The sequence below is a fragment of the Solanum lycopersicum genome, chromosome 8 (genome assembly GCF_036512215.1).
Source record: "Solanum lycopersicum chromosome 8, SLM_r2.1".
Lineage (NCBI taxonomy): Eukaryota > Viridiplantae > Streptophyta > Magnoliopsida > Solanales > Solanaceae > Solanum > Solanum lycopersicum.
In genome coordinates, this window is record NC_090807.1 from 51,320,846 (window position 1) to 51,348,181 (window position 27,336).

The window sequence follows — 27,336 nt, forward strand, 5'->3', positions numbered from 1 at the left end:
TGAAGCTATCTTGATGTCCATCCAAGTTGTGACTAATTAGGTAGGACAACAAAGAGGAGCTCGAGAAGAAGAGGCTGACACCTTGAGGATTCGTGAATTCTTGGGAATGAATCCTCCCAGTTTCACCGGTTCGAGCACTACTAAGGATCCAGAGAATTTCATTGATGAGATAAAGAAGGTTTTTGATGTGATTCAGGTCATTGATGCCGAAAGAGTTGAGCTAGTTGCGTACCAACTGAAGAATGTTGCTAGGAATTTGTTCGACCAGTGGAAGAAGGGCAAATCTGAGGTTTCACCACATCCTAGTTGGGCTTACTTTGAAGAAGGTTTCTTGGGGTGTTTCTTTCCCCGAGAGCTGAAAGAGGCTAAGATATGAGATATCCATACACTGAAATAGGACTCTTTGAGTGTACATAAGTATGGGTTGAAGTTCACCCATCTATCTTTCTATGCTCCTAAAATGGTTAAGGAAATGATGAGTAGAATAATCTTGTTTGTCGTTGGCTTAGGTCGTGCATCAAGCAAAGAGGAAAGAGATGCGATGTTGATAGGTGATATGGACATATCCATGTTGATGTTTTGTGTGAAGCAAGTCGAAAAGGAGAAGCTGAGGGACAGAGAAGAGTATATAAGCAAGAAAATTAAGACTGGAATGAGACTGGGTAACAAAAGAGTGGTTCGAATCGGCCACAGTTTCAGAAAAAAAGGGGTTTGCAGCGTCATTTGGTATTGCTCCTGCACACAGAAACAAAGGTGAGCATCATGTCCAGAATTCGTAGAACTTTAAAGACATATTATCAAAGAAGTGTGGCATAAAGAGGTTGTTAGACTCCTGAATGTGATAAGTGTGGTAGAACCCACCCAGGTAAATGTCCTGATGGCCAAACGGGTTGCTTTAAGTGTGTTTAGGAGATTCACTTCTTGAGGGATTTCCCTAAGAACTGGCAGAGTAGTTGAAATCCTGGCTAGAGAGCCTAATCTTCATCAGTTGAGCCATCAGAAAGAGCTGTACCTAGAGGAGCCACTTCTGGTACTGCCGGAGGTTCAAACCTCCTATGTGCAATCACTAGCCACCAAGAGAAATACATCTCTCCAGATGTTGTCGCCCGGCATGATCAAAGTCTTTAATTTTGATATTTATGTTTTGGTAGACCCAGGAGCAAGCTTGTCTTTTGTAATTCCTTCTGTTGCAAATCAGTTTGAAATTCTTCCTGAGAAACTTTAGAACATTTATGTATTTTGACACCTTTTGGGGAGTTTATTCTAGCGGAAAGAGTCTATCGTGATTGTCCAGTATCCATCAATCACAAGAACACCATGGCTGACCTAGTGGAGTTCGCATGGTAGATTTTGATATCATTCTAGGTATAGACTGGTTTCATGCTTATTATGCGTCAATAAATTATAGAACTCGAGTTCTCCAAGATTCAGATTCCTAATAAACCAATTATATAGTGGGGTAGTAATTATGTGCCTAAGGGTCGGTTCATTTCATAAGGCAAGAAAGTTAGTTTCAAAGGGATTTATCAATCACTTAATTTGAGATAATGACTCAAGTGCTAAGGTACCTTTCCTTCATACAATTTCTATAGTAAAGAAGTTTCCAGAAGTCTTTCCTGATGATCTACCCAGAGTCCTTCCTAAGAAATAAATAGACTTCAGCATAAACATCATTCGAAATACTCGTCCTATCTCTATTCCGTCATATAAAATGGCACAAGAAGAGTTGTTAGAGTTGAAAGAACAATTCAAAGAACTGTTAGATAAAGGTTTCATTTGACCAAGTTTCTCACCTTGGGGCGCTCCAGTCTTGTTTGTGAGAAACAAGGATGGTTTTCTTGGGATGTGTATAGACTACCATCAGCTGAATAAGTTTACCATCAACAATAAGTATCCTCTTCCAAGGATAGATGATATTTTTAATCAACTCCATATTGCCACCTATTTCTTAAATTGATCTTAAATCTGGCTACCATCAGTTAAAGGTTAGGGAATGTGACATTCCAAAGACAAATTTTAGAATCAGATATGGGCATTATGAGTTTTTGGTCATGTTTTTTGGTTGACTAATGCACCAACAACATTCATGGATCTTATGAATAAAGTCTTCAAACTTTATCTAAATATGTTTTTCATCATTTTCATTAATGACATACTAATCTATTCAGGGAATGAAGAAGATCATGTTAGTCACCTCGGGATATTCCTTCAGACTTTGAAATATAAGGAGTTGTATGCAAAGTTCTCCAAGTGTGAGTTTTGGTTTAACTCCGCGGCATTCTTGAGCCACATAGTTCTCGATGATGAGATTAGAGTTGATACCTAAAAAATAAAAGCAGTTCAAAGTTGGCCCAGACCCACGTCTCCAACTGATATTAGGAATTTTTTGGATTTGGCTGGCTACTATAGAAGGTTTGTTGAAGAGTTTTCATCTATCTCTTCTCCGTTGACCAAGTTGACTCAAAAAACAGTTAAGTTCTTGTGAGAAAAGCTTTCAGGAGTTGAAAATGAGGTTGAAAAATGCCCTAGTTTTAACCTTGCCAAAGGGTACTTAAGGTTTTGTGGTATATTGTGATGCATCTAGAGTTGGGTTGGGTTGTCTGTTAATGCAATGACTTAGAGTTGGTTGTTGTAGTATTCTCCTTGAACATATGGTGTCACTACTTATATGGTGTTCATGTTGATATATTCACTGATCACAAGAGCCTGCAATATGTGTTCACCTGGAAAGAGTTCAATCTCAAACATAGGAGGTGGTTAGAATTACTCAAGAATTATGACATGAGTATTATTTACCACCCATGTTGACGAAGAAAAGAGGGAGTTAGCCAAAGATGTGCACAGACCTGCATGCCTGGAGTCAAACTTATGAATTCCACAAAAGGAGGGATAGTGGTTATAAATAGGGTTGAATCATCACTAATGTCATAGGTGAAAAAAAACAAGACTAAGACCCCATTTTGCTTGATTTGAAGGCAAATGTTCATAAGTAAAGAGTATTAGCTTTTGAACAAGGGAGAGATGGTGTGCTAAAGTATCAAGGTAGATTGTGTGTACCTAGGGTGAATGGACTCTAAGTGAGGATCATGAAAGAAGCTCATAGATCCAGATATTTCATCCATCCAGGTTCCACAGAGATGGACCACGATCTAAAAGAGATATATTAGTGGGAAGGTATGAAAAAAGACATTGTTGGGTTTGTTACCAAGTGCCCAAATTGCCAGGAAGTGAAAGTAGAACACCAGAGGCCTAGAGGGCTGGCTCAGAATATAAAAATTTTGAAATGAAAGTGGGAGATGACTAATATGAACTACATCACAGGCTTTCCAAGAACTCACAGGCAGCATGATTAAATTTGGGTGATTGTCGATACACTGACAAAATTATCCCACTTTTTGCCAATAAATACCACTCATTCGAAAGAGGATTATGCAAAGTTATACATTCAGGAGGTGGTGAGGCTTCATGAAGTCCCAATGTCGATCTCAGATAGAGGTACCTAATTTACTACACCTGTTCCAGAAAATTTTGGGTTCAAAGGTGAACTTAAACACTATTTTTCACCCTCATACAGATGGGCAAGCTGAGAGTACTATCCATACCTTAGAAGATATGTTGAGTGCTTGTGTGATTGATTTCAAGGGAAATTGGAATGATCACCTACCTCTCATTGAGTTTGCTTACAATAACAACTATCATTCAAGCATCCAAATGGCTCCATAAGAAGCTCTTTATGAGAGAAGATGCAAATATCTTATTGGGTGGTTCGAAGTTAGTGAAGTAGGGTTGATAGTACCATATCTAGTTCACCAAGCCATGGATAAGGTGAAGGTGATTCAAGAGATACTAAAAATGGTATAGAGTTGTCAAAAAGTCCTACACAAATGTTAGGAGAAGGTCGTTGGAGTTTGAAGTAGATGATTGGGTATATTTGAAAGTTTTACCCATGAGGGTGTTATGAGGTTTGGTAAGAAGGCGAAACTTAGTTCCTGGTATATTGGTCTTTATAGAATATCCAAAAAGATTGGCAATGTAGCTTATGAGTTTGAGCTACCACAAGAGTTAGCAATGGTTCAACTGGTATTTCATATTTTCATGTTGAAGAATTGCATGGGTGATCCTTCATTGATTGTACCAACTGAAAATATTAGGATTAAGGATATTTTATCCTATGAGGAGATTCCAATTCAGATTTTAGATCGCCAAGTTCGCAAGTTGACAACAAAGGAGGTAGAATCAGTGAAGGTTTTTTGGAGAAACCAATTTGTTGAAGAAGGGACTTGGGAATCTGAAGAGGATATGAAGAAGATATATCCATTTCTCTTTGAATCCGGAGAGAATGTGGATCAAGGTACTAATTCTCTTCTTGGTACTTTATAAACTATGAGTAAGCATGTTGTTACTTGCCTTCGATTTTTGAGTGCTAAACTTGAGGGTAATATTCTTAGCTTAGTGAAAGAAAACTCATTTGAGGATGAATGTTCCTAAGGGGGATATATTGTAACATCTCATAACTCGAAATAGCTAAGAGTAATCTAAGAAACTAAAAATAATCACTTTGGGAAAGAAAGGGAAAAATCTGGAAAATTTCCTTAGTTGAGAAAGTGAGTTTTGGTCATTTTCAAATGGCCATTACTTCTAGATCAGGATGATTTAGAGTCAGTTATTGATGTGGTTGCAAAGCTCTTGGAGAGATTTTTCCAATACCACTGAATTTGCGCATTTTCAATATTATATGAGAGAGATATGTCTATCAGAGGTTGGGTTATTAGATCGAGGAAGGTCCCAATTTGGATTCAAGCCAATTAATTTTCTATTTCGTTTTAGAGGTTTTGGTTCATATTAGAAAATCAAAATCATGCTTAGAGCTTAAAGAAGAGAGAAAAGAAGAAGGAAAGGCAAAAAAGTCAAGAAATTCGCCAAGAACGCTAAAGATTTGCTAGTGAAATTCGTCGGGGGTGATCCCTATCAATGTATGTGAGATATTTTGTGTTTGTTTAGTTCACCTACATACCAAACTTATTTCAATTCAGTGGTTTTAGAATTATTTACATGTTAAGAAGTCAGTTATTGAAGAATCTTGACGAATTCCCGCTGGTAGAGTTGTTTGAATGCCCATTGTTGTTTGATTCATAAATCCAAGTTTTTTTTCAAGTTAGATCTATTGGTTAAGGATCCTAAGGGTTTGGGAAAAGAAACATGGAGATTTAGAGGGTTTAGTATTGAAAATCAAAGAGGAGAAAGTCGTCAGCCACACTTGGGCAGCACCAGGCGGGGCGCGCCCCTTCTGCGCTAGAGGTCCTGGGACAGTTCACCTGCAACTCACAAGAATGAGGCCTCTGAACTTGAGGTATGGCACAGCGCGCCCTGGATGCACCCAAATCATTCTTTTCACCCAGTTTCGTAGTTTAGCCTATGCCGAAAACTAAGTTTTAACACTGTTTTGCAAGTTTTTATACATTGAATATATCTTATTGTTTTATATTTATTCAAGTTATTCATGAGTTGAGCAGAGCTAAGGTAAGTGTTCCTTCTTATTATTTTCAAGCTTAAGTTATTGTTAGCATTTCAACTCGCATACTCGTACATTCAATACACTGATATCAGTTGGCCTGCATTGTATCATTGATGCAGGTAACCAAGATAAACATCATCTAGCGCCTTGTTGATCCAGCTAGCACTCGGAGTCGTGGTGAGCCTCCTTACATTCTTGGAAGACGCATTTACATGCTTTCCGATCATTCATTTATAGAATGTTGTGGGGTCCGCCCAACATCCATGGTAGTATTATAGAGTCTTCATAGACAGTTAGACAATCAAACATTTTAGTTTTGAGTCTCTTTTTTGTATTACGGATGTTTTGCTATGAGACTTTAGTGTTATTTTTCCCATGCTATTTAATTCGAGTTACTTTATGAGAATGTCTTCTTATATTGAGTTAAGTCTTTCGCTGAGTTAAGTAAGTCAGGTCAAGGGTCCGCTCAAGGCCAACAATGGTCATTGAGTGTCGGCCATGTCCAAGATGTAGGCTCGGGGCATGACATATTTGTACCAAAATCATGTCAATTTCATATCTATATAAAAATTAAATGAAATAAAATTGAATAATTGAAACATAAATTTATTTTTAAAAACCTGTACAACATTTTTCCCTTCTTAGACTTGGGAATTGGGAACCAACTTTTTATATTGAACTAGTTTCTTTTCATTTTTGTTTTAAAGACTTAACCCTTTCTACATTCTTTGGTTTTCTTTTTACTTACAAAATCTGAATCGGAGTCTGAACACTCAAATGGCAGAGACTCCATCATTGCAGAGTTTGAGATAATATATTATAATTTGGAGGCCCTATTTCAACATTAGATATATCCTCTACAAATCTTAGACTCTTTCTTAGTGTATGATCATGGGCGGATCTAGTAAGGTTTGTGGGGGTGTCATGCCACCCACGAGCTTCGACGGAAAATCTAGTGTATATAGGTATATATCTACAATATAATTATAAATATGAAACGTGCCACCTATAGAAAAAATAGGCCTTGTGTAACTGCTGGCTAAGGGTCATAATTCTAACACAAAAGTCGCGAGGTCGAACCTCGCGGAGGCCCTAGTATTTTTTTTTAACTTGCTCGCCTGGCAGTTCTTTATTTGCAAGTTTAACTTTCTTCTTCCTTAATATGACAACGGCACATTATTTTTTTTGTTTGTTTCTAATAGTTGTCTTAATATGGAGTAGTAATTTATAAGTATATTTGACTAGTGTGTTACATAAAATATGATTTGTTGTAAATATAAGCAATGATATCGTCATTGATCGTTTTCAAAATATGAAAATTGTCGAGTACAATTTTTAAATGAATATTAATTATATTCATAGTATAATTGCAAGTTTTAACTTTGTTCACTTTATGATCTCAATCAAATGTGGGGTGCAAATTTGTATTTATATGTGGAGGTAAGGAAGGGAAAATGGTAGCGTGAGAGTTCAAATAGTCAACCAATTGAGCTAAAGTGATTTTCCCCAAATATTATATAGAAAAAATCATCTTGAATTCGACTTTCAACAAAAGCATCTAAATTAAAGCGATAAACTTTTGCTTCGTTGGAGATATCTGATAAAATTGAAACAATGCGGAGAAAATTAGCATAACTCATGCAAAAATAATTTGTAGTATATATAATACATCAATTGTCATCTTCTTATTGTTCATATTTGTCATAGACCGGAAAGAGGAATAAGTCGATTGAAGCCTAAAATTGATTTAACCCATGAATCTATTTGGCACGCAGAAACTCAAAATCCTGAATCCGCCTTTGTGTGTGATGAACGTTATCCTGCAGTACCCTGTCTAACTCATCCACATAATTCAAGTTACTTTTCCTCATGGCAGGCACACATTCAACGGTAACCACAAAGAAAAATTTTAGTCAATTATTGCAAATAGAAGACATATTTGTGTTCCTTGAAGGTCCAGTAAACTACCAATACAATCCTTTCAAGAGGAATGAGACAGTGAAAACATTTTAGAGAATCGAAAAACTTTAACCAGTCTCTTTCACTAATTTAATACCAAAACCTCACAAGATCAAATAAATCCAAAATAATCATAGAAGCCTCAAACAGCTAGATATAATAGATCTCAAATTGCGAGTAAAAGTTATTTTCATAGTAATTTTAACTACAAAGTTTGTTAAGCAGTTCAAATTTGGCAATTTCAAATTTTCGTTCATGATTAGTACAACATAAGTTTAATTACATTTGCACCTGTATCTATACAAACAAGAAAAAAAACGACCTTATATAGTGTGTATATAACTGATAATTTGTCTAAAACTTTCTTATCCGAGATTCAAAATATCTAGAAACATGAGAGGAGTGAAAAAATTATTGATATCGCAATTCTAAATCTGATGAGGTAGTTGAAGAAGTGGCAAAGTGGAGGTGCCGCCGAAGATGACGGTTGAGAAGTGAAAAAGTACATGCTATTTTGTATTAGAATTAAAGTACACGATAAAAATATAGATGCCACATTTTCTATTTTGGAATAAAAATAATGTATTTTCAAATTTTGGGTTTAAAACTCCTGCTATTTATTTAGATTTTTTTATTCTAGATGGCGGAAATTTGAAACCCCCACTATTTACTTTTATTTTCTATCAGTTGTGAAACCCCCTTTATTTTATGTAATTTGTGGGGTTGCAACTAACCTATGCTATTCAACCACCACAATTTAGAGGTGTGACAACGATAAAAATCTTTCATTAAATTATTTAACTTGATAATAATAATAATAATAATAATAATAATATATATATATATATATATATATATATATATGCCTACTAATTATGAATTTTTTTTTAAGGATGAGTCATATGTTTTGATTTTATTTAAAAGAGATGTATCTCAGTCTTGTACTAGACAAAAGAAAGAAAGAAAAGGTGTATATGCACAATACAGGTACTCGAAAGTCAATCTTCTTTTGGCAAATAAAATGATTAGAAGGTCAATATATGAGATCAATTTATATTGAATTTTTTAGAAAAAAGATCTAGAAAATCTTATTTCTTGTTTATTTATTTCCACAAAGCCTGCAAGCAACCAGAGCTACATGACTCAGGAGTTTTTATGGCGTTTGACATTATAATTAATTAAACAAATTTTTCATTTAAAGTCAAAACCTTAGTAGAAGCAAATATTTAGCTTTATAGTCAACAAAAAATATTGCTAATCCTCTAAGATTAAATTGAAGGATAAAAGTCCACCTTCAACGTGCACTGAATTAGGGCTATTGCAACCACATTGGCTTAAGCTTTAATTTCTTCTAGTTGACCTAGGGTATGTTCTAAAATATTCTCTCTTTCTTTTTAATGTCTTCATAATTAATTTATCTCATTATTGATAAAATCTTATGTCACACAAATCAACACCCACCGGCCATCTAGTCTAGTACTTCCTTAAATAACTCCGTACATCCAATAATAGGGAAACATGTATCGAGTCAATTTCTATGATATAATTTAAATTAGTAGAGAAATTGAAATTTGTGACATTAAATTTGCTATAAATATTTATGGTCCTATATACAATTATTCTTAAATGAAAAATGAAAAGTTTGTAGTGTAATAATTTTTAAATTAGAAAATTGTCCTTTCTTTTAACAAACTAATTACAAATTATTTGGATTAAAATAATTAGATTTTATGCGAAAGTTATTAAAGCAATTTTTTATCAAAATTTGAAGAGTCATACTAAAAGAGGTACAATGTTTTAATATAATATACTTAATTGACCTAAGTGTGAGAGAACTAATATAAAAAAATATTTTTAAAAAATAAAATAGAAGAGACATATACTAAAATAGGTACAATATTTCTAATATATTTTGCTTAATTAACCCAGTTGTGAGAGCACTAATATAAAGAAAGTAAAATATACATGGAGAGAATAATATGGTCCTAAACAACACTCTTTCAATAACTATATTGTACTGGAAAAAAATACCATGGGAAAAATCTAACACAGGATATAGAAATTAAATGAAGTGGGAAAAAAGAACATATAATATAAAATAAGACACTTGGTATCATCTCTATAAATTCAATTTAGTAGTTATTGTTTTAATTACATTAAATATTATTCGGGATGATCATGATATCTTACTAATATATTAGTTAAAGAAGAAACCAGACTTAAGCAAGGCATGGATTTTGCCCTCAAAACAGACATGGATGGAACACTTTTGATAGGCACACAATGCCCCTAGCAGTAGAAATGCATTTTATATATGTAAACCAAAATGTTTATGGTACTTCAGGCCACTGGTCTTGTATGAATGCATCTTATATATAAAAAAAATTCTCTTTGCTAACAAAAAAAAATATATTCTTTAAAAATGAGAAGAGAAAAAGACACATAAACTAATACTCTATTTAATACTTTTTTTAGTCTATATTAAGTGAATTTGTTGATATCTTTTCATAGTTTAAAAGGAAGAAATTATTCAAATTTTAAGAGAATTATTAAGACTTTTCTTTTAATATAATATATTCACCTTCGTTTAATGAAGTTTTAACCACTTTACATTTTTAAAGAAATAATTTAAAATAATAAAAAAAAAATAGTGAAAAATAGTCTTTAAATTATCTCATTAAATATTTTTTTTCAAATGATATGTCATATCCTAACAATATTCATTTAATATGGTATTAGAGTCTCAGAGGGAATAAGACACTATTTTGGGCTATAATGAGATGTACAATCACACAAAGATTTCTATATATATATATATATATATATATATATTGTTTAATAGAAGGTAAATTTATTTTTTTTTGTGAAAAAATATTGTAGGATGAATTTTTAATAAAAGGGGCAATATAGTCATGCAATAATTTGATTTTTTTTTAACGTACTTCAACTTTTCACTATAAATTTTCTCACCTAAATTTGATAATATAATATAATATTACTTGGAAATTCATGTATCTTCTTTAGACAAAAAGGATGTTTACTTTAGAGTTAGACGTTACTGTAAGTTGTTAACACACAAAATATTAAAGTAATTTGCTTTTAGTTGACTTTAATTCTTCCTCTTAAAGGATTTATTTAATTTCACCCATTTGTTCTCCTACATAAGACTTAGACCTAAATTACTGGTTATGGTCGTCTGTTATTATAACGTTTTGCACGATTTTCTATACAAATATCAACAAAATAATGTTAATAAGAAATTATTGTGTGAGCTAATCAAAGATGCGTCGGCAGATTAACCACTTTATGTATAGATTAAGTTTTATTTTCTAATTAATAAATCAAATAGTAATTTACAGCATTACTAAATATATTTAGTTCCTAATTGTCAACCATCAAGAGTTGGCCTTGCCCATTGCTCTGGAGACGCTTTGTGAGCCAAGATTAACCACTATATAATAATAAGTTAAGAAACATTAGAATTTAGAGATAAACGGAAATCAAAGAAAAAGTCAATAAAGATAAACCCTCTGTTCGGTACGAAAAAAATGTTTTTTCAAGAAAATTGATTTTCTAGAAAATGTTTTCTAGAAAAAATAAGTGAATTTTTAGCTTATTTTCTCATGTTTGGTTGGTGAGTAAAATATACTATCTAAAAAATATTTTTTAATATTTGGTGGTGAATGAAAAATACTTTTCAAAAAATATCTTTTATTTTTTATTTGAAACTGAAAAATAATTTTTGATTAAATAATCAACTCCGATAATTGATCTAGAACCTGACACACAAGTTAGGACAAAGACCCTAATGATTGTTGGAAAATTAGGCCATGAGATTTGACCCAACACCTAGCACCTGACTCAAGAATTTCTTTTTTCAAAAAATATTTTTTAAAAAAAAAAAATGATAGGCCTCAAGAGGTGTAAAAAATGAAATAGAAAATGAAAATTGAAATATTTCTTAAAAATAATTTTTTTTATTTTTAATGAGAAGGGTAAGGTACGAGGTATGAGTAGGGTAAAAAAAAAATTAAAGGATGAAGTAGAGTTTTTGAAAATGTTTTCCTTAATTTTGAAAGAGAAGTCATTTTCCTTAAATTTGAGAAAAATAATTTGATTTGAAAAATATATTCCAAACATAAAAAAATAAAAAAAATTGAAAATGTTTTCCTCCATACCAAACACATCCTACGGCCAAAATGTACAATTGTTTCTTGATTAAAGTTAGATTTTAGTGGTAACTATTCCACGTGGCATTATTTAAAAGGGCAACACTTGCGTAGAGAACTGTATAAAATGAAGTGTATAAGACGAATTGTATAATTATAAGTGTGTTGGACAATTACATACAATTTGATTTTGTATAAAATGAGAAAGAGAGAAAGACAAAAGAGACTTGGGCAGAGAATATACAATTGAATCAAATTGTATAAAACGAGAAAGAGATAAATCATATAGAATTTGAATTTGTATAAAACGAGAAAAAGAGAAAGGCAAAAGAGACTTGGGTAGGGGAGTACTTTTATTATATAGTTATAAGTGTATAGGACAAATATATATATATATATATATATATATATATATATATATATATATATATATATATATATATATATATATATATGCATGTGTATATACAATTTTCTCTCGCTTTATGCAATTAGAAACACAATTTATGCAATTCTATTCAATAAAGCGAGAGACGCGGGCGACAGGAAGCGAGCGAGAGAGGGAGAGTGACGAGTAAGAATATGAGGGAGAGAGGGACTAGCAAACAGTTGCTATGGAACACAAATAAATCAAATGGTAGCTACTATATTTATTTTATATTATTAGTTTATCATTCTATACAATTATCCCTATTTAAAATGTATAATCTAGTTTCCCTGATCAAATTCTTTGTGTCATTGATCAATCCTACATTCTATTTTACTCCCAAAATATAGAATTTTCTATTTTTTTACTCAACTAACTCTAATTCAATTCTCTATTTTATTCTTTAAAAAATATATTCTTCTCTCTTTACAATATTATATTATTATTTCTATTTTTATTTTATTTTCTTATTTCATATATAAACCCGCTTTTTTCTTTGTTCAAATTAATCACCATATATGATTTGCATGTAAATAATAAATTATTTTCAAAAAAATTATTTAATTAATATAAAATTATAATTTGTTCTAAATTTTAAAGAACAACTACAAAAAAAATTGAAAAAATAAATCAACAAACACAACCGCAATCACAAACACAACAATTCTCTAGATCATACACTACTTTTTTCTGATTATTATTAAATCTAAAAATGACCTACAGAATTATTAAATTATTATCGTGATTTTAAGAATCATTATGTTATGTATTGTATTGTTATTTTGTATTTAAATTATTGTTAATGTATGGTATTTTCAAATTACAATTTTCGTTTTATCATTAAAATTTTGTGCATTCTTCACAGTGAAAATCAATAAATATCAAATTATCTCTTAAAGTTACGAAAAGTGAAAAAAAAATATTTAAAATATTGTTAATTTTTAAAAAAAGTAGAATATGCTAAATAATATATTTTTAAAAAATGTTGTATTATATTTAAAAAGAATTAGTACTAATATGAGAAATTTAATTAGTATCTTTGTATGACAAATAATATGTTAGTTACAAATAGTAGATCTCTATTTTACTCTCCAAATATAGAGAATGATGAGTAAAATAGAATGTAGGGTTGTAGATGGTCTAAGGGCAACTGACATCTCCAACCCTACACTCTATTTTACTCTCAAAATATAGAGTTCTCTATTTTTTAGACAATCAACTCCAACACGATTCTCTATTTTACTCTTTAAATAAAAAATTTTTCTCTCTCCTCAATATTATATTATTATTATTATTTTTATTTTATTTTTATTTTCTTATTTCATGATATAAATCATTTATTTATTTTTCCCAATAATTACTTTATATAATTTTTATGTGATACAAAAAATTATTTTTTTCAATTTTTTTATTTAATTGTTACATTTTATTCAAAAAATTTAAATACCATAAATTACTGTCACGACCCAAAACGAGCCGCGAGTGGCACCCACACTTATCCTACTATGTGAGCGAACCAACAAATCTAAACCCCAATATTTACCACCATTTCAAGCATAATAAACAAAATATAAAGCGGAAGACTCAGAATCTTATTAATATAACCAGTACATAAGCTTCTAAAAATTTATCAACTATTATTCCCAAAACCTGGAAGTCATCACACCAAGAACATCTATCCTCAAATTTCTAAGTCAAATAGTATTCAAAAAACTAAAACAAGTAAAAGGGATGGTCCATGTCCGAACTTCAAGACATCAAGACGTGAAGGAGAGAGTCCAGTCCGAGCTAGAAACAGTAGCTCACCCTGAATTCTGATATACTGAAGACTGGCTAGAGTTGCGGACGAGTCGAAGTTGTTGGCACGTTTGCTGCACTCCACAAATAACAAAGAGAAAATACAAGTAGGGTCAGTACAAGGAACACGTACTGAGTAGGTATCATCGGCCAACTCAAAATAGAAAGGGATATATATCAAATAATAGTATAAAATCAACTACAATAATTAACAAGTGACAACAACAAGTACAAGAACCATTGTCAACAACACCAAGCACACCTATGAGGACTCAAGCCTCCACACCATACTCATTTGGGAAAAAGGTTCTTTAAGTTTGAGTATATTACCATAATTCAAGATTCATTCTCTTTATTCCTCTTGTGTCGGAACGTGACACTCCGATCTCCTAATACTACGTGTCGGTTCGTGACACCCGATCCCCTAATACTACGTGTCGGTTCGTGACACCTGATCCCCTAATACTACGTGTCAGTTCGTGACACCCGATCCCCTAATACTACGTGTCGGTTCGTGATATCCGATCTCCTAATACTACGTGTCGGTTCGTGACACCCGATCCCCTAATACTACGTGTCAGTTCGTGACACCCAATCCATTAACCTCATTCTTTTAGTTCATCAAGCCCTCTTTTATCAAAGCATCATCATTAATCGAGTGGATTTAAGGTTTTAAGATTCCACAATATCATCATTATAATCCATCACCATTTATATAATCACACATGCAACAACACAATTAAGCATATAGAAGACTTTACAATACCACCCAATATATATCAATCGCTATTTAGAGTTTACTATGAAATAGCATAAACCATAACCTACCTCCACCGAAGAATTGTGATCAAGAAAGCTACTTCTCAAAGCCTTTGCTTTCCTCTTCACTTCTCCCTCTCTCGTTCGTTCTCCCCTCTTCTCTATGTTCTTTCTATTTTTCCTTACTCAAACTCTTTTTCTTTTACCCTAATTATCATATAATTAAGTATAAAAGATGATAAAAGTAACTCACTATTTATTTCAAGGTTATCTCCTTTAACCCCCAAGAAATTAAATTATTAAACTTACCCCACTAATTTCATAATTATAAGCATGAATAGTCCAAAACGCCCCTTAAAAACTTTTAGCAGAAATCCGACCCAGTCGAGGTTATATCGCTCGTGAAGTCGTGCCTGCGACGGTCCGTCCTGCAGGGTCGTCGCAGAGTTCAGAGAGTCGAATTCATTAAAGAGGTCTGTGACGTTCCGTCGTGCCTACAACGGTCCGTGCTGCAAGTCCGTTGCGAAGTTCAGAGAGTTGATCCCATAACCCACATGAAAATTATACAAGTGTGGGACGACGGAGTCCATGACGGTCCGTCATGACTATGACGGTCCGTCGCGTGATCCGTCGACCCAGTCAGTTTTTATCACAATGATTCTACTGCTCGAAACGACTAAACAGGTTGTTACAATAGATACCAATTTACCTATCGTTCGTCCTCGAACGATCACAAGAAGAAAACATGGGCGAGAAACAGTACCTGAATTTGTAAAAAGGTGTGGATATCTTTCTTGCATATCAGCCTCCTTCTCCCAAGTGGTCTCTTCCACTGGCCGATTCTTCCATTGAACCTTGATGGATGCAATCTCCCTTGATCTCAACCTGCGGACTTCTCTATCTAAAATGGCAACAGGAACCTCCTCATAAGACAAATTCTCATCAAGAAGAACTGAATCCCAACGAATAATGTAGTTTCCATCTCCATGGTATCTTTTCAGCATAGACACATGAAATACAGGGTGCACTCCTGAGAGTCCTGGAGGCAATGCCAATTCATAAGACACCTCCCCCACGTGCTTCAGAACTTCAAATGGACCAATGTACCTCGGACTAAGCTTACCTCGCTTACCAAACCGCATCACCCCTTTCATGGGCGAAACCTTCAGCAAGACTTGCTCACCCTCCATAAAATTCAAGTCCCTAACCTTTCGATCTGCATATTCTTTCTGTCTGTTCTGAGCTGCTAGAAGCTTCTCTTGAATGAATTTCACTTTATCTAACGATTCCCTCAAAAGATCGGTACCCCATGGCCTCACCTCAAATGCATCAAACCAACCAATGGGAGACCTACATCTCCTCCCATACAGTGCCTCAAATGGGGCCATATCAATACTTGAGTGATAGCTATTATTGTATGAGAACTCTACTAAGGGTAAGAAGTTATCCCAATGACCACCAAATTCTATCACACATGCACGAAGCATATCCTCCAAAACCTTAATCGTTTGCTCAAACTGACTATCGGTCTGAGGGTGAAATGCAGTACTAAGATCCAACCTAGTACCTAATTCAGCATGCAATATTTTCCAAACTTTAGAGGTAAACTGCGTACCTCTATCTGATATGATGGAAAGTGGAACTCCATGCAATCGAACAATTTCTGAGATATAACGTTTGGCTAAATTCTCTGCATTGTAAGTCACCTTGACCGGAATGAAGTGAGCAGACTTAGTTAATCTGTCCACAATTACCCAAATGGAGTCATACTTACCCAATGTCTTTGGAAGACCAACCATGAAGTCTATTGCAATTCTCTCCCACTTCCATTCAGGAATGGGCATTCTCTGAAGTGTCCCTCCAGGCCTCTGGTGTTCATACTTTACCTGCTGACAATTTGGGCATTGAGCAACAAAATCAACAATGTCACGCTTCATCCTACTCCACCAAAAATGTTGTTTTAGGTCACGATACATCTTGGTTGCACCAGGATGTATGGAATACCTTGAACTATGAGCCTCTGTAAGAATAGTGTGAATCAAATCATCGACGCGGGGTACGCATACCCTTCCCTTAATTATCAAAATGTCTTCCTCATCGATTTTTGCTTCTTTAGCCTCTCCTCGCAATACCTTATCTCGAATCCGGATCAGTTTCTCATCAGTAAACTACTTTCCCTTAATCTTGTCAAGAAAGGAAGATCTTGCCTCCACACAGGCCAAAAATCCTCCCTTCTCTAGTACTTCCAGCCTCATAAAGTCAGTAGCCAGAGTCTGAACCTCTCTAGCCAATGGGCGTCTATAAACCTGCAAGTGAGCTAGACTTCCCATGCTCCCTGCCTTTCTACTTAAAGCATCTGCCACAACATTAGCTTTTCCCCGGTGATACAAGATAGTGATATCACAGTCCTTCAGTAGTTCCATCCATCTCCTCTGTCTCAAATTCAAATCTTTCTGGGTAAAGACATACTGTAAACTACGATGATCCATATAGACTTCACACTTAACCCCATATAGATAATGTCTCCATTGCTTTAATGCAAACACTACTGCAGCCAACTCCAAATCATGGGTCGGATAGTTGCGTTCATGCACCTTTAGTTGCCTCGAAGCATAAGCAATTACATTCTTCTCTTGCATTAGCACTGCACCCAACCCAAAATAAGATGCATCACAATAAACAATGAAATTCTTACCTTCCACTGGTAGGGTAAGAATTGGTGCAGCAGTCAACAACGTCTTGAGTTTCTGAAAGCTTTCTTCACACTCGTCCGACCATACAAATGGAACACTCTGCTTAGTCAAATTTTTCAATTGAGAAGCAACAGAAGAAAATCCCTTGACAAATCGACGGTAGTAGCTAGCTAAACCAACAAAGCTCATTACCTCTGTAACATTAGTAGGTCTTACCCAACTCTTCACTGCTTCAATCTTAGAAGAATCCACCATCACTCCATCCTTAGAAACCACATGCCCCAAGAAGGACACTGAATCTAGCCAAAACTCACACTTGGAGAATTTGGCATAAAGATTTTTCTCCCTCAACATTTCCAATACAATTTTCAAGTGCTCCTCATGTTCTTTCCTGCTCTTTGAGTATACCAGTATATCATCAATGAATACAATGACAAAGAGATCCAGATATGGCTTAAAAATCCCGTTCATCAAGCTCATGAAAGCAGCAGGGGCATTCGTAAGCCCAAAAGACATTACTAAGAACTCATAATGCCCATACCTTGTCCGAAAAGCAGTCTTTGGCACATCCATTGCCCGTATTTTCAATTGATGATAACCAGATCACAAATCAATTTTTGAGAAGGTACAAGCACCTTGTAACTGATCGAACAAATTATCGATGCGAGGAAGAGGATACTTGTTCTTGATAGTTACCTTATTCAGTTGTCTGTAGTCTATGCACATCCGAAAACTTCCATCCTTCTTCTTCACAAACAAAACAGGAGCACCCCAAGGGGATGCACTTGGTCTAATAAAGCCTTTTCCTAACAATTCTTGAAGTTGGACCTTTAACTCCCTTAACTCCGCGGGAGCCATTCTATAAGGGGGTATGGAAATGGGGCGAGTACCCGGCTCCAGTCGATACAGAAATCAATATCTCTATCCGGTGGCATACCAGGAAGGTCCGCAGGAAACACATCCAGAAACTCTACGTGTCGGTTCGTGACACCCGATCCATTAACCTCATTCTTTTAGTTCATCAAGTCCTCTTTTATATCAAAGCATCATCATTAATAGAGTGGATTTAAGGTTTTTAAGATTCCACAGTATCATCATTATAATCCATCACCATTTACACAATCACAACATGCAACAACACAATTAAGCATATAGAAGACTTTACAATACCACCCAATACATATCAATCGCTATTTAGAGTTTACTATGAAATAGCATAAACCATAACCTACCTCCACCGAAGAATCATGATCAAGCAAGCTACTTCTCAAAGCCTTTGCTTTCCTCTTCACTTCTCCCTCTCTCGTTCGTTCTCCCCTCTTCTCTCTGTTCTTTCTATTTTTCCTTATTCAAACTCTTTTTCTTTTATCCTAATTATCATATAATTAAGTATAAAAGATGATAAAAGTAACTCACTATTTATTTCAAGGTTATCTCCTTTAACCCCCAAGAAATTAAATTATTAAACTTACCCCACTAATTTCATAATTATAAGCATGAATAGTCCAAAACGCCCCTTAAAAACTTTCAACAGAAATCCGACCCAGTCGAGGTTACGTCGCTCGTGAAGGCCCGTCGTGCATGCGACGGTCCGTCCTGCAGGGTCGTCATAGAGTTCAGAGAGTCGAATTCATTAAAGAGGTCTGTGACGGTCCGTCGTGCCTACGACGGTCCATGCTGCAAGTCCGTTGCGAAGTTCAGAGAGTTGATCCCATAACCCACATGAAAATTACACAAGTGTGGGACGACGGAGTCCATGACGGTCCATCATGACCATGACGGTCCGTCGCGTGATCCGTCGACCCAGTCAGTTTTTATCACAATAATTCTACTGCTCGAAACGACTAAACAGATCGTTACAATTGCACATGAATATTATATAACATCTAAATTAATGAACAAATTCAAATAAAATTGAAATATGATTAGATAAATATTACATAATCACTCAATTTTTGAAATTGTTACGTTGTTCCCATTAATGCTTTATTAATGCATTACAAAATTCAAAATGATCATTTTTGTCCTTCATTTTATTATGTCTAGCTAAAAATTGTTCAAATCGGAGATTTTCATCTAACAACATTTCTGTCGTTAGAGCCTCTACAACATCTTGAATTGGTGCATTAAGATCAACATGTAACACTTTCTTTCTCCGAAAAAGTGACGGACTTGCAATAATTGCAAAACTCCGAATTTTCATTCAACATCTTTTTGACATGGTTCTTGTTTCATCGCGAATTAATTATTATGTTATTATTGTATTTTGTATTGTATTTAAATTATTATGTTATGTATTGTATTGTTATCTTGTATTTTTTAATTAAAATTTTCATCTTACCATTTTAATTGTGTATTCTTTATAATGAAAATATATAATAAAATAAATTTTTATTATTGGTGAAAATTATTAAAAAATAGATTAATTTGAAATTAAAGTAGTATATATTAAATAATATATTTTTAAAAATATTATATTACATTTAAAATGACTTATGAATATTAGATATTTAATTAATGAAACGATATGTAAAATAATATGTTAAATTGGAAAGTAATGAAAATAATAATAAAATATTGAAAAAGTAAAATAGAGAGTTTTGAATAGTAGTTCTCCAAATTTAGAGAACTGCTATTCAACTCTCTAAATTTGGAGAATAGAGAGTAATTTTTACCCTCCAAATATAGAGAATGGAGAGTATAATAGAGGTTAGTGGGAGATGGTCTAACCCTACCTTCTATTTTACTCTCTAAATATTAGGGGTGTGCAAAAATCGAACCGACCGATAAATCGAACCGAAAAAAATGTTATTGGGTTATTGAGTTTTTAATGGGTTTATAAAAAAATATTGGATCATTAGTTCGGTATCGATTTTACTATTGGGTTGTTTACCCAATAACCCAATAAGACAATAATAATTTATAATTTTACCCTTCCTAATTATCTAATATTAATAATTTAATATATAATTAGACATTATCACTATATCAAATTATTAACACTCTAACAACTTCACACTAGGCCACTTACTAGTTGTTACTGTTTACTCAGAACATAAAGATTAAAGTAAGGGGTTCACAATTGTAGCTATTTGATTTTAGTTTTACTTTCAGTTTTATTCTTGTTGGACTATTTTATTTTAGTTTAAATTTGTAATCGCAGGTTGTAACATTTTCAAGTTTGTAAAGGTCCGTAATTTGATTAACATAAAAAATTACATACTATTTTTTTTATTGTAACATGTAATATTAAAACCTTCGTACTATATTTTCTCTTATTGATGCAATTTCTCATTATTTTTCTTGTTTCACTATATCAAATCATATAGAGAAGTGAGAAAACATATAATATTTTACAGGTATTTTTTTATTGGGTAAACCAAAAATCGAACCGATAATGATCAAAAATCAATAAATCAAAAACCGATAAAGAATATCTTATTGGTTTGTTATTGGATTAGCATATTTAAAAATCAAAAATTGATAAACCAAACCGATAATATATAAAGCTAAACCGAACCGACCGATGCACGCCCCCTACTAAATATAGAGGTCTCTATTTAATCAGACAATCCACTCCAACCCAATTTTATATTTTACTATCTAAAAATGAATCTTTTTTATCTCTCCTCAATATTATATTATTATTTATATTTCATTTTTATTTCCTTATTTCCTTATATAAATTAATTTTTATTTTATTTTTTTGCAAATAATCACCCTATAATCTTCATGTAACATAAAATTTTATTCTTTCCAAAATTATTCATCTAATAAATAATTATTTTATTTTAAATAACATAAATGGATGCCACTTAAGCGAAAAATGTGTATGAAATTACAAAAATTTAAACTCAAAGGGTAATAGGACCTTAGTTTGGTTAAGGTATGTCTATAAGATTTGGTTCGTAGTCTAGGGAGGTACTTCTACCTTTTTCCAAATTAATATATTACTAATTTGGTATGAAAGTGGTATAAATTAAATAATATATTTTTAAATATTATATTATATTACATTTAAAAATGATATGAATATTAAATATTTAATTAATGACATTATATGTATAATATAAATAATATGTTAATTAGAAAGTAATAGAAATAACAATAAAATATTCAAAAAGTGGAATAGAGAGTGTGAATGGTAGTTCTTCAAATTTTGAAAAATTACTATTCACCTCTCTAAATAATAAAAATAGAGTGGTATAGAGGTGAGTTGGAGTATCCGTCCTCTATTTTACACTCTAAATATAAAAATAAAGAGTAAAATAAAGAAAGGTCAGAGATGATTTAGTTAAACAAAGTAAAAATAAAGAGTAAAATAAAAAAAGATTAGAAATGATTTAATTAAACAAAGTAAAAATAAAGAATACAATAAAAAAAGGTCAGAAATGATTTAATTAAACAAAGTCTTTCCCACGCAATCATGAAAATGTTTGGCAATAAATGAATAAATCAAGACCATATAGAGAAGAAAAGATGAAGTAAAGTTAGCTTACTAATTTCACATTAAAAAATGTACATATTATATTTTATATTCTTAATAATTAGAAAATATTACCACCCGGCCCATGGCTTAAGTATGCAGGCACACAAATTGAACAATTTTTAATTCCATATTATAAAATTGTGGTTGTACATGTATTTCGATTGAAAAAAATTAACATTTTGACTCTTATCTCAAAATTGTAAAAATATTAATGATGAGATCTTTTAAAATTGGTCAGCAATCAAATATTCAAAGATTTCGTTTCCATATGAACTAATCCAAATCTTTTGATAGTTAAATAAACATTTAATAATAGATTTATATCAATATATAGACAATTAAATGCTAGCTTATATAAAGGGATGATTTCTCACTTTTTATTTCATCACATTCTTCAAGTTCACAATGGTACATCAAATTTTCTTGCTTATTTGCACCACAGCTCTTCTAGCTTCTTCCTCCTTGGTTTCAGCTGAAGTTCTTAAACATTCTTTTCACGTACGTATAATTAATTACTTTTATATATATATATATATATATATATATATATTCTTTATTTTACATGCAAAATAATATATATAGCTTGTCAATTTAATCCTATTTATCTTCGCAAAACCTGATATTGTTTCATCGATATGCTCACATCAATTAATTTTTTCGTATGTACCCTATTTAATTCTTTTCATCTATGGCAAATTTCTTATTTTGTTATTTTTTTATTCAAATATGATTGATTTAATATATAGCTCCATCTGGAAAATAATTTGTTATTGCTTGTTTTTTTTTTTAAATACTTATTCTCCCATTGACATTCTTTAAAATAATAAATTAATAAAGTTTTAAGGTCGTCAACGACATAAAACTTAATTTGCAATAGCTTAAATTTATATTGAACTCTTTAAATCTTATTACTATTGCAATTAATTTAAATATTATGATACGATGATACAATAAAATCCTTTTGATTCATTCAAAAGTATAGAGTAATAAAAATTTAACATGTCTTTGAAAATAGAAAACTTGATATAAGATATTACACTTCAAATATAAGAGTATAGTATAATTTTATTCAGCATTTTTGTATTAGAAAACAGAATTAGGATTTTGAATTTGAAATTTATTCTCAAATTGATCAGTCAACATTTTCTTTTTCAAAATTCTGATTTTGACTTGAGCACAAATAACTTATTTTTGATTATCCTAAATAATTTTTTATTTATTTTCAGAGCCCGAATCCAGCGAGGAAGATATTAGTACATTTCAAAGACTTGGACATTAAGGGATCCATTGATTATGGAGTTAAGGCAATAAGTTTAGGCAGTACAGATTTCGGCGGCTTATATTCAGAGAAGCCGTTAGCCGTTATAACTCCAGCCGGAGCCGATGATATTGGTCAGGTGATAAAGCATGCATTACTCTCATCAACATTAACGGTAGCCGCAAGGGGTAACGGTCATTCAGTTAACGGCCAAGCTATGGCCCGTCTTGGACTGGTAATCGATATGAAATCAATGGCTGATAACAACAAAATCAACGTCAACGTTAACTACATGTACGTCGATGTTGGTGGTGGAGCATTATGGGGTGATGTATTGAAACACTGCGTTTTGAATTACGGCTTGGCTCCAAAATCGTGGACGGATTATCTCGATTTAACGGTCGGAGGTACTCTGTCTAATGCTGGTGTTAGTGGTCAGGCTTTCCGATTCGGACCTCAAACGTCATCTGTAACGGAATTGGAAGTTGTTACCGGTAACGGAGAAAAAATCGTCTGTTCAAATTCTCAAAATTCTGAACTATTCTTCTCTGTTCTTGGTGGACTTGGTCAGTTTGGTATTATTAGTAGAGCTCGGGTTTTACTTCAACCCGCTCCAGATATGGTTAGTATCATTTTTTTAATTATTATTTTTCAATGATTATTATAATTAATTATGAATTATTTTTTTTGTATTAGGTGAGGTGGATAAGAGTGGTATATAGTGAATTTAATGATTTCACTCGTGATGCTGAGTTATTGATAACGAGCGAAGAAACATTTAATTATGTGGAAGGGTTTGTGTTCGTGAATAGTAATGACTCGGTAACTGGGTGGCCATCGGTGCCATTGAATTCGAATCAGTCATTTGACCCGACTCTTTTACCCAAAACAGCTGGTCCGGTTCTTTATTATCTTGAATTGACCTTGCATTATAACAACCATGACGATCCCTCCACTGTAAATATGGTAAATCTATCAATTTCAAAACGTGTTCATTTTATCCCTCTCTCTTTTTAGTTTTTATCGATATATAACGATTTTTATTTTATTTTTTATGCTAGATGGTTGAGAAATTGCTGGGCAAATTGAAATATTTGGAGGATTTTAAATTTGAGACTAACTCGACTTATATGGATTTTTTGTTACGAGTTGATAATGTAGAAGAAGCGGCTAGAGGTAGTGGTATATGGGCTACACCTCATCCATGGCTTAACATATTCATTTCCAAGAAAGATATTAATGCATTTAATCGGATTGTGCTTAAAAACATTTTAAAAAATGGTGTTAATGGTCCTATATTAACATATCCTCTCCTGAGTAGCAAGTAAGTATATATATATTCTTAATCTCTACATTAACTAATTTTTTATTTATAATAATATTTTATTTTATTTTTTGAAATTAGGTGGGATAACCGATCGTCAGTGGTATTACCCCAAGGTGAAATATTTTACTTAGTGGCTTTGCTAAGGTTTACTCACGAAAATCCAAAAGTGTCTGAAATAAAGCAAATGGTGGCACAGAATCAAGAGGTTGTACAAACTTGTATCAAGAATGGATTTGATTTTAAATTATATTTTCCTCATTATGAGTCCACAGTTGAATGGAAGAGTCACTTTGGGGATCAATGGGAAAGATTTGTTGACAGAAAGAGACAGTTTGATCCAAAGGCTATCCTTGCACCTGGTCAAAAAATATTTACTAGAAATCATATACTATAATAAATAGCCTAGGACAATTGATTTTCTCCATTCGCGGTCTTTTTTTACTTTTTTATTGGATATTGTGATTCTTAAGAAACAACTCTAAAAGGAATGAATGTACTAACATTCTTAATTTCATTTTCATACCTTTCATCAGTGTTAATTTGCTCTTTTTCCATTTAAAATCCTCCCCCCCCTCCCAAAAAATAAAAAAAAAGTTGGTCCTTTTATGTTTTGATTTTGGACATAATTATTGATTTTATATATTTATTCTAATGCAAACAACGAAGAATTGACGTATGGCTTTATTGCTGAAAAGTATTTGTCTAAATTCAAGATTGAAGAAATAATCATTATCAACAATATATCAAATTTTGTTACACTTCCTATTTGTTACAAGTCTGTACATAATTATAAATGTAGATTTAAATGTAATAATATTATCTTTTATGGGTTAAATTTTCTATTGTAACTTCAAGACTATTTATATTAATTTCACATTGACTTTTGGTTAAATTTGTACATGTTCCCAAAATAAATCACATCCTCATAAACCGTGATATTTTTTTCATCCGCAAATAATATCTCTCTCTATATATATATATATATGAAAAGTTATATAACATTTTTTTTCCTAAAATATTTGTTGATTCTTTGTTAAATTTCATCTTCATTCTCCGTAGCTTTTATTCTTAAATGATTAATAATATATAATTCACAACAAATTACTTTAGTTATAAAAAGAAAACATCAATATTTTTACTTTAATAAATTAAATATTTCTTTGATAAGAGTCAATACACAAAAAAATTCATCTCTATAAAGTTTGCTCATCTTTGTGCAACAACTTCTAAGAAAGAAGTGAAAAGTTGTTCCTTAGCAACACTCTAAGGAAGATTTTAATGTGCATCATTTTTTTAAAAAGTTAATTAATTACTTATAATTTCTGTTGCTCTTGATATTCTATCATTCCCCTAAATAGTAATTTAGATATTTTATGAAGTATATGCAATAATAAAAACAGAAACAAAATGTCTACAAATCTATTGAAAATATCATTTATTAATAAGAAATATATTTGTAAATCTATATATCTATATAAAATTGAATATTAGCTCACTGATGTAACATGTCTCAATGGCCAGTATCACTATTTATTTATTTTCTGGTAATTTTTCAAATTTTAATTTATTTTCTATTTAAAAAATCAGTTAAAAATATTTTCTTCTTTCAATATGAGCATTTAAAACATTTAACTCTTTCTTCCAAATTAAATTGAGTAATGGCTATAAAATTGTTGTAATAAAAAAAGGAACTTCATTTGGTTATATATTAATAAAAAGTTAACAAAAAAAGGAATAATAGTTTGATTATATATTTTAGAATTAAATTAGTAGTACCTTAAAATGAAATAGAAATCACTGCTAAAATGGTGGTAACTGAAACTATTTCAAAAGAAGAGATTGACTAAAAAATTTATATATTTATATATAGCTCAATATCAGCTCGTTGATGTGGTATGCCTCAATAGTCAGTATCACTATTTATTTATTTTCTCATAGTTTTCAAATTTTACTTCATTTTCTATTAAAAATCTGTTAAAAAATTATCGTCTTTCCTCATTACGAGCATTTAAAACATTTAGACCTTTCTTTCAAATTAAATTGAGTAATGGCTACAAAATTGTTGTAATTAAGAAAGAAACATTGATTTGATTATATATTTATAAAAAGTGAACCAAAAAAAAAAGAATGATAAATTGATTATATATTTTTAGAATTAAATTAGTATTAACTTAAAACGAAACATTAATCACTGCTAAAATGGTGGTAACTGAAACTATTCCAAAATAACAGATTGACTAAAAATTGCACTTAATGACATTTAATTTTTTTAATTGTGAAATAAATGATTCGATCGTTTCATTTGAATCATAATTCTACCTTTTCCATTTTTTTCATCAACCGTTACTTTTTAAAAAAAATTGTACTTACAATGGCTTTTAATATGTATTAAACTTTGAGTAATTATATTATAATTAATTTTGTGTCTTTTCATACTCTATATTTTTGTGATATAGATAAATCAGGATTTTTTTTTTCATTTTTATGTTGTAGCTTGCTTACACTATTTTGCTTTTAATTAGATTGTTAATCTGACATATTTTTCTTCTTTTTATTGTTGATCATTGCTGATATAGATGATTTGTTGATAAGGAATAAAATTTGAAGAACGTGGAAGGCGATTTATTTCAAGAAAAATTGTGAATTGATTAATCTGAATATAATTCTTACTGAGGAAATGTATCTTATTACATATTCTATGATACTGAATGTGTTCTTCTTTTTCAGTGTTGATCATTACTGATATAGATGGATTGATGATAAGAAATAAAATTTGAAGAACGTGTGAATTGATTAATTTGGATATAATTCTTATTGAGAAAAGGTATCTTATTACATATTCGTATAATACTAAATGTTTAGGCTTGTTGAAATCTATTTATATAAACCAATCTAAATATAGACGGATTGATCTAAACCAAGTGTTAACCCTCTATTTTCGGT

At 31.9% G+C, this 27,336-nt stretch overlaps 3 protein-coding genes across 3 annotated transcripts; all 3 read left to right on the plus strand.

Annotated features, from left to right (window-relative positions):
* Window positions 1-460: 460 nt before the first annotated feature.
* Window positions 461-1,225, plus strand: LOC101243916 (uncharacterized). The gene is made up of 2 exons (XM_004245293.1): window positions 461-753; window positions 949-1,225. Exons 1-2 carry the CDS (start codon window positions 461-463, stop codon window positions 1,223-1,225), a joined length of 570 nt encoding a protein of 189 aa, XP_004245341.1.
* A 2,732-nt stretch (window positions 1,226-3,957) lies between these two features.
* Window positions 3,958-4,713, plus strand: LOC109120896 (uncharacterized). Its single transcript, XM_019215145.1, has 2 exons — window positions 3,958-4,351; window positions 4,643-4,713. The coding sequence occupies exons 1-2, from the start codon at window positions 3,958-3,960 to the stop codon at window positions 4,711-4,713; spliced, it is 465 nt and encodes a 154-aa protein (XP_019070690.1).
* A 17,479-nt stretch (window positions 4,714-22,192) lies between these two features.
* CKX3 (cytokinin oxidase/dehydrogenase 3) lies at window positions 22,193-24,947 on the plus strand. Its single transcript, NM_001320339.1, has 5 exons — window positions 22,193-22,306; window positions 23,035-23,688; window positions 23,763-24,032; window positions 24,128-24,390; window positions 24,472-24,947. The coding sequence occupies exons 1-5, from the start codon at window positions 22,214-22,216 to the stop codon at window positions 24,785-24,787; spliced, it is 1,596 nt and encodes a 531-aa protein (NP_001307268.1). The 5' UTR covers window positions 22,193-22,213; the 3' UTR covers window positions 24,788-24,947.
* Window positions 24,948-27,336: the final 2,389 nt, after the last annotated feature.

Coding starts and splice junctions, on each gene's coding strand:
- CKX3 (NM_001320339.1), top strand. CDS start 22,214: ATGGTACATCAAATTTTCTTGCTTATTTGCACCACAGCTCTTCTAGCT. Junction 22,307..23,034: donor TTCTTAAACATTCTTTTCAC/GTACGTATAATT, acceptor ATTTATTTTCAG/AGCCCGAATCCAGCGAGGAA. Junction 23,689..23,762: donor TTCAACCCGCTCCAGATATG/GTTAGTATCATT, acceptor TTTTTGTATTAG/GTGAGGTGGATAAGAGTGGT.
- LOC109120896 (XM_019215145.1), top strand. CDS start 3,958: ATGAGGTTTGGTAAGAAGGCGAAACTTAGTTCCTGGTATATTGGTCTT. Junction 4,352..4,642: donor CGGAGAGAATGTGGATCAAG/GTACTAATTCTC, acceptor CATTACTTCTAG/ATCAGGATGATTTAGAGTCA.
- LOC101243916 (XM_004245293.1), top strand. CDS start 461: ATGGTTAAGGAAATGATGAGTAGAATAATCTTGTTTGTCGTTGGCTTA. Junction 754..948: donor TCCTGCACACAGAAACAAAG/GTGAGCATCATG, acceptor AAGAACTGGCAG/AGTAGTTGAAATCCTGGCTA.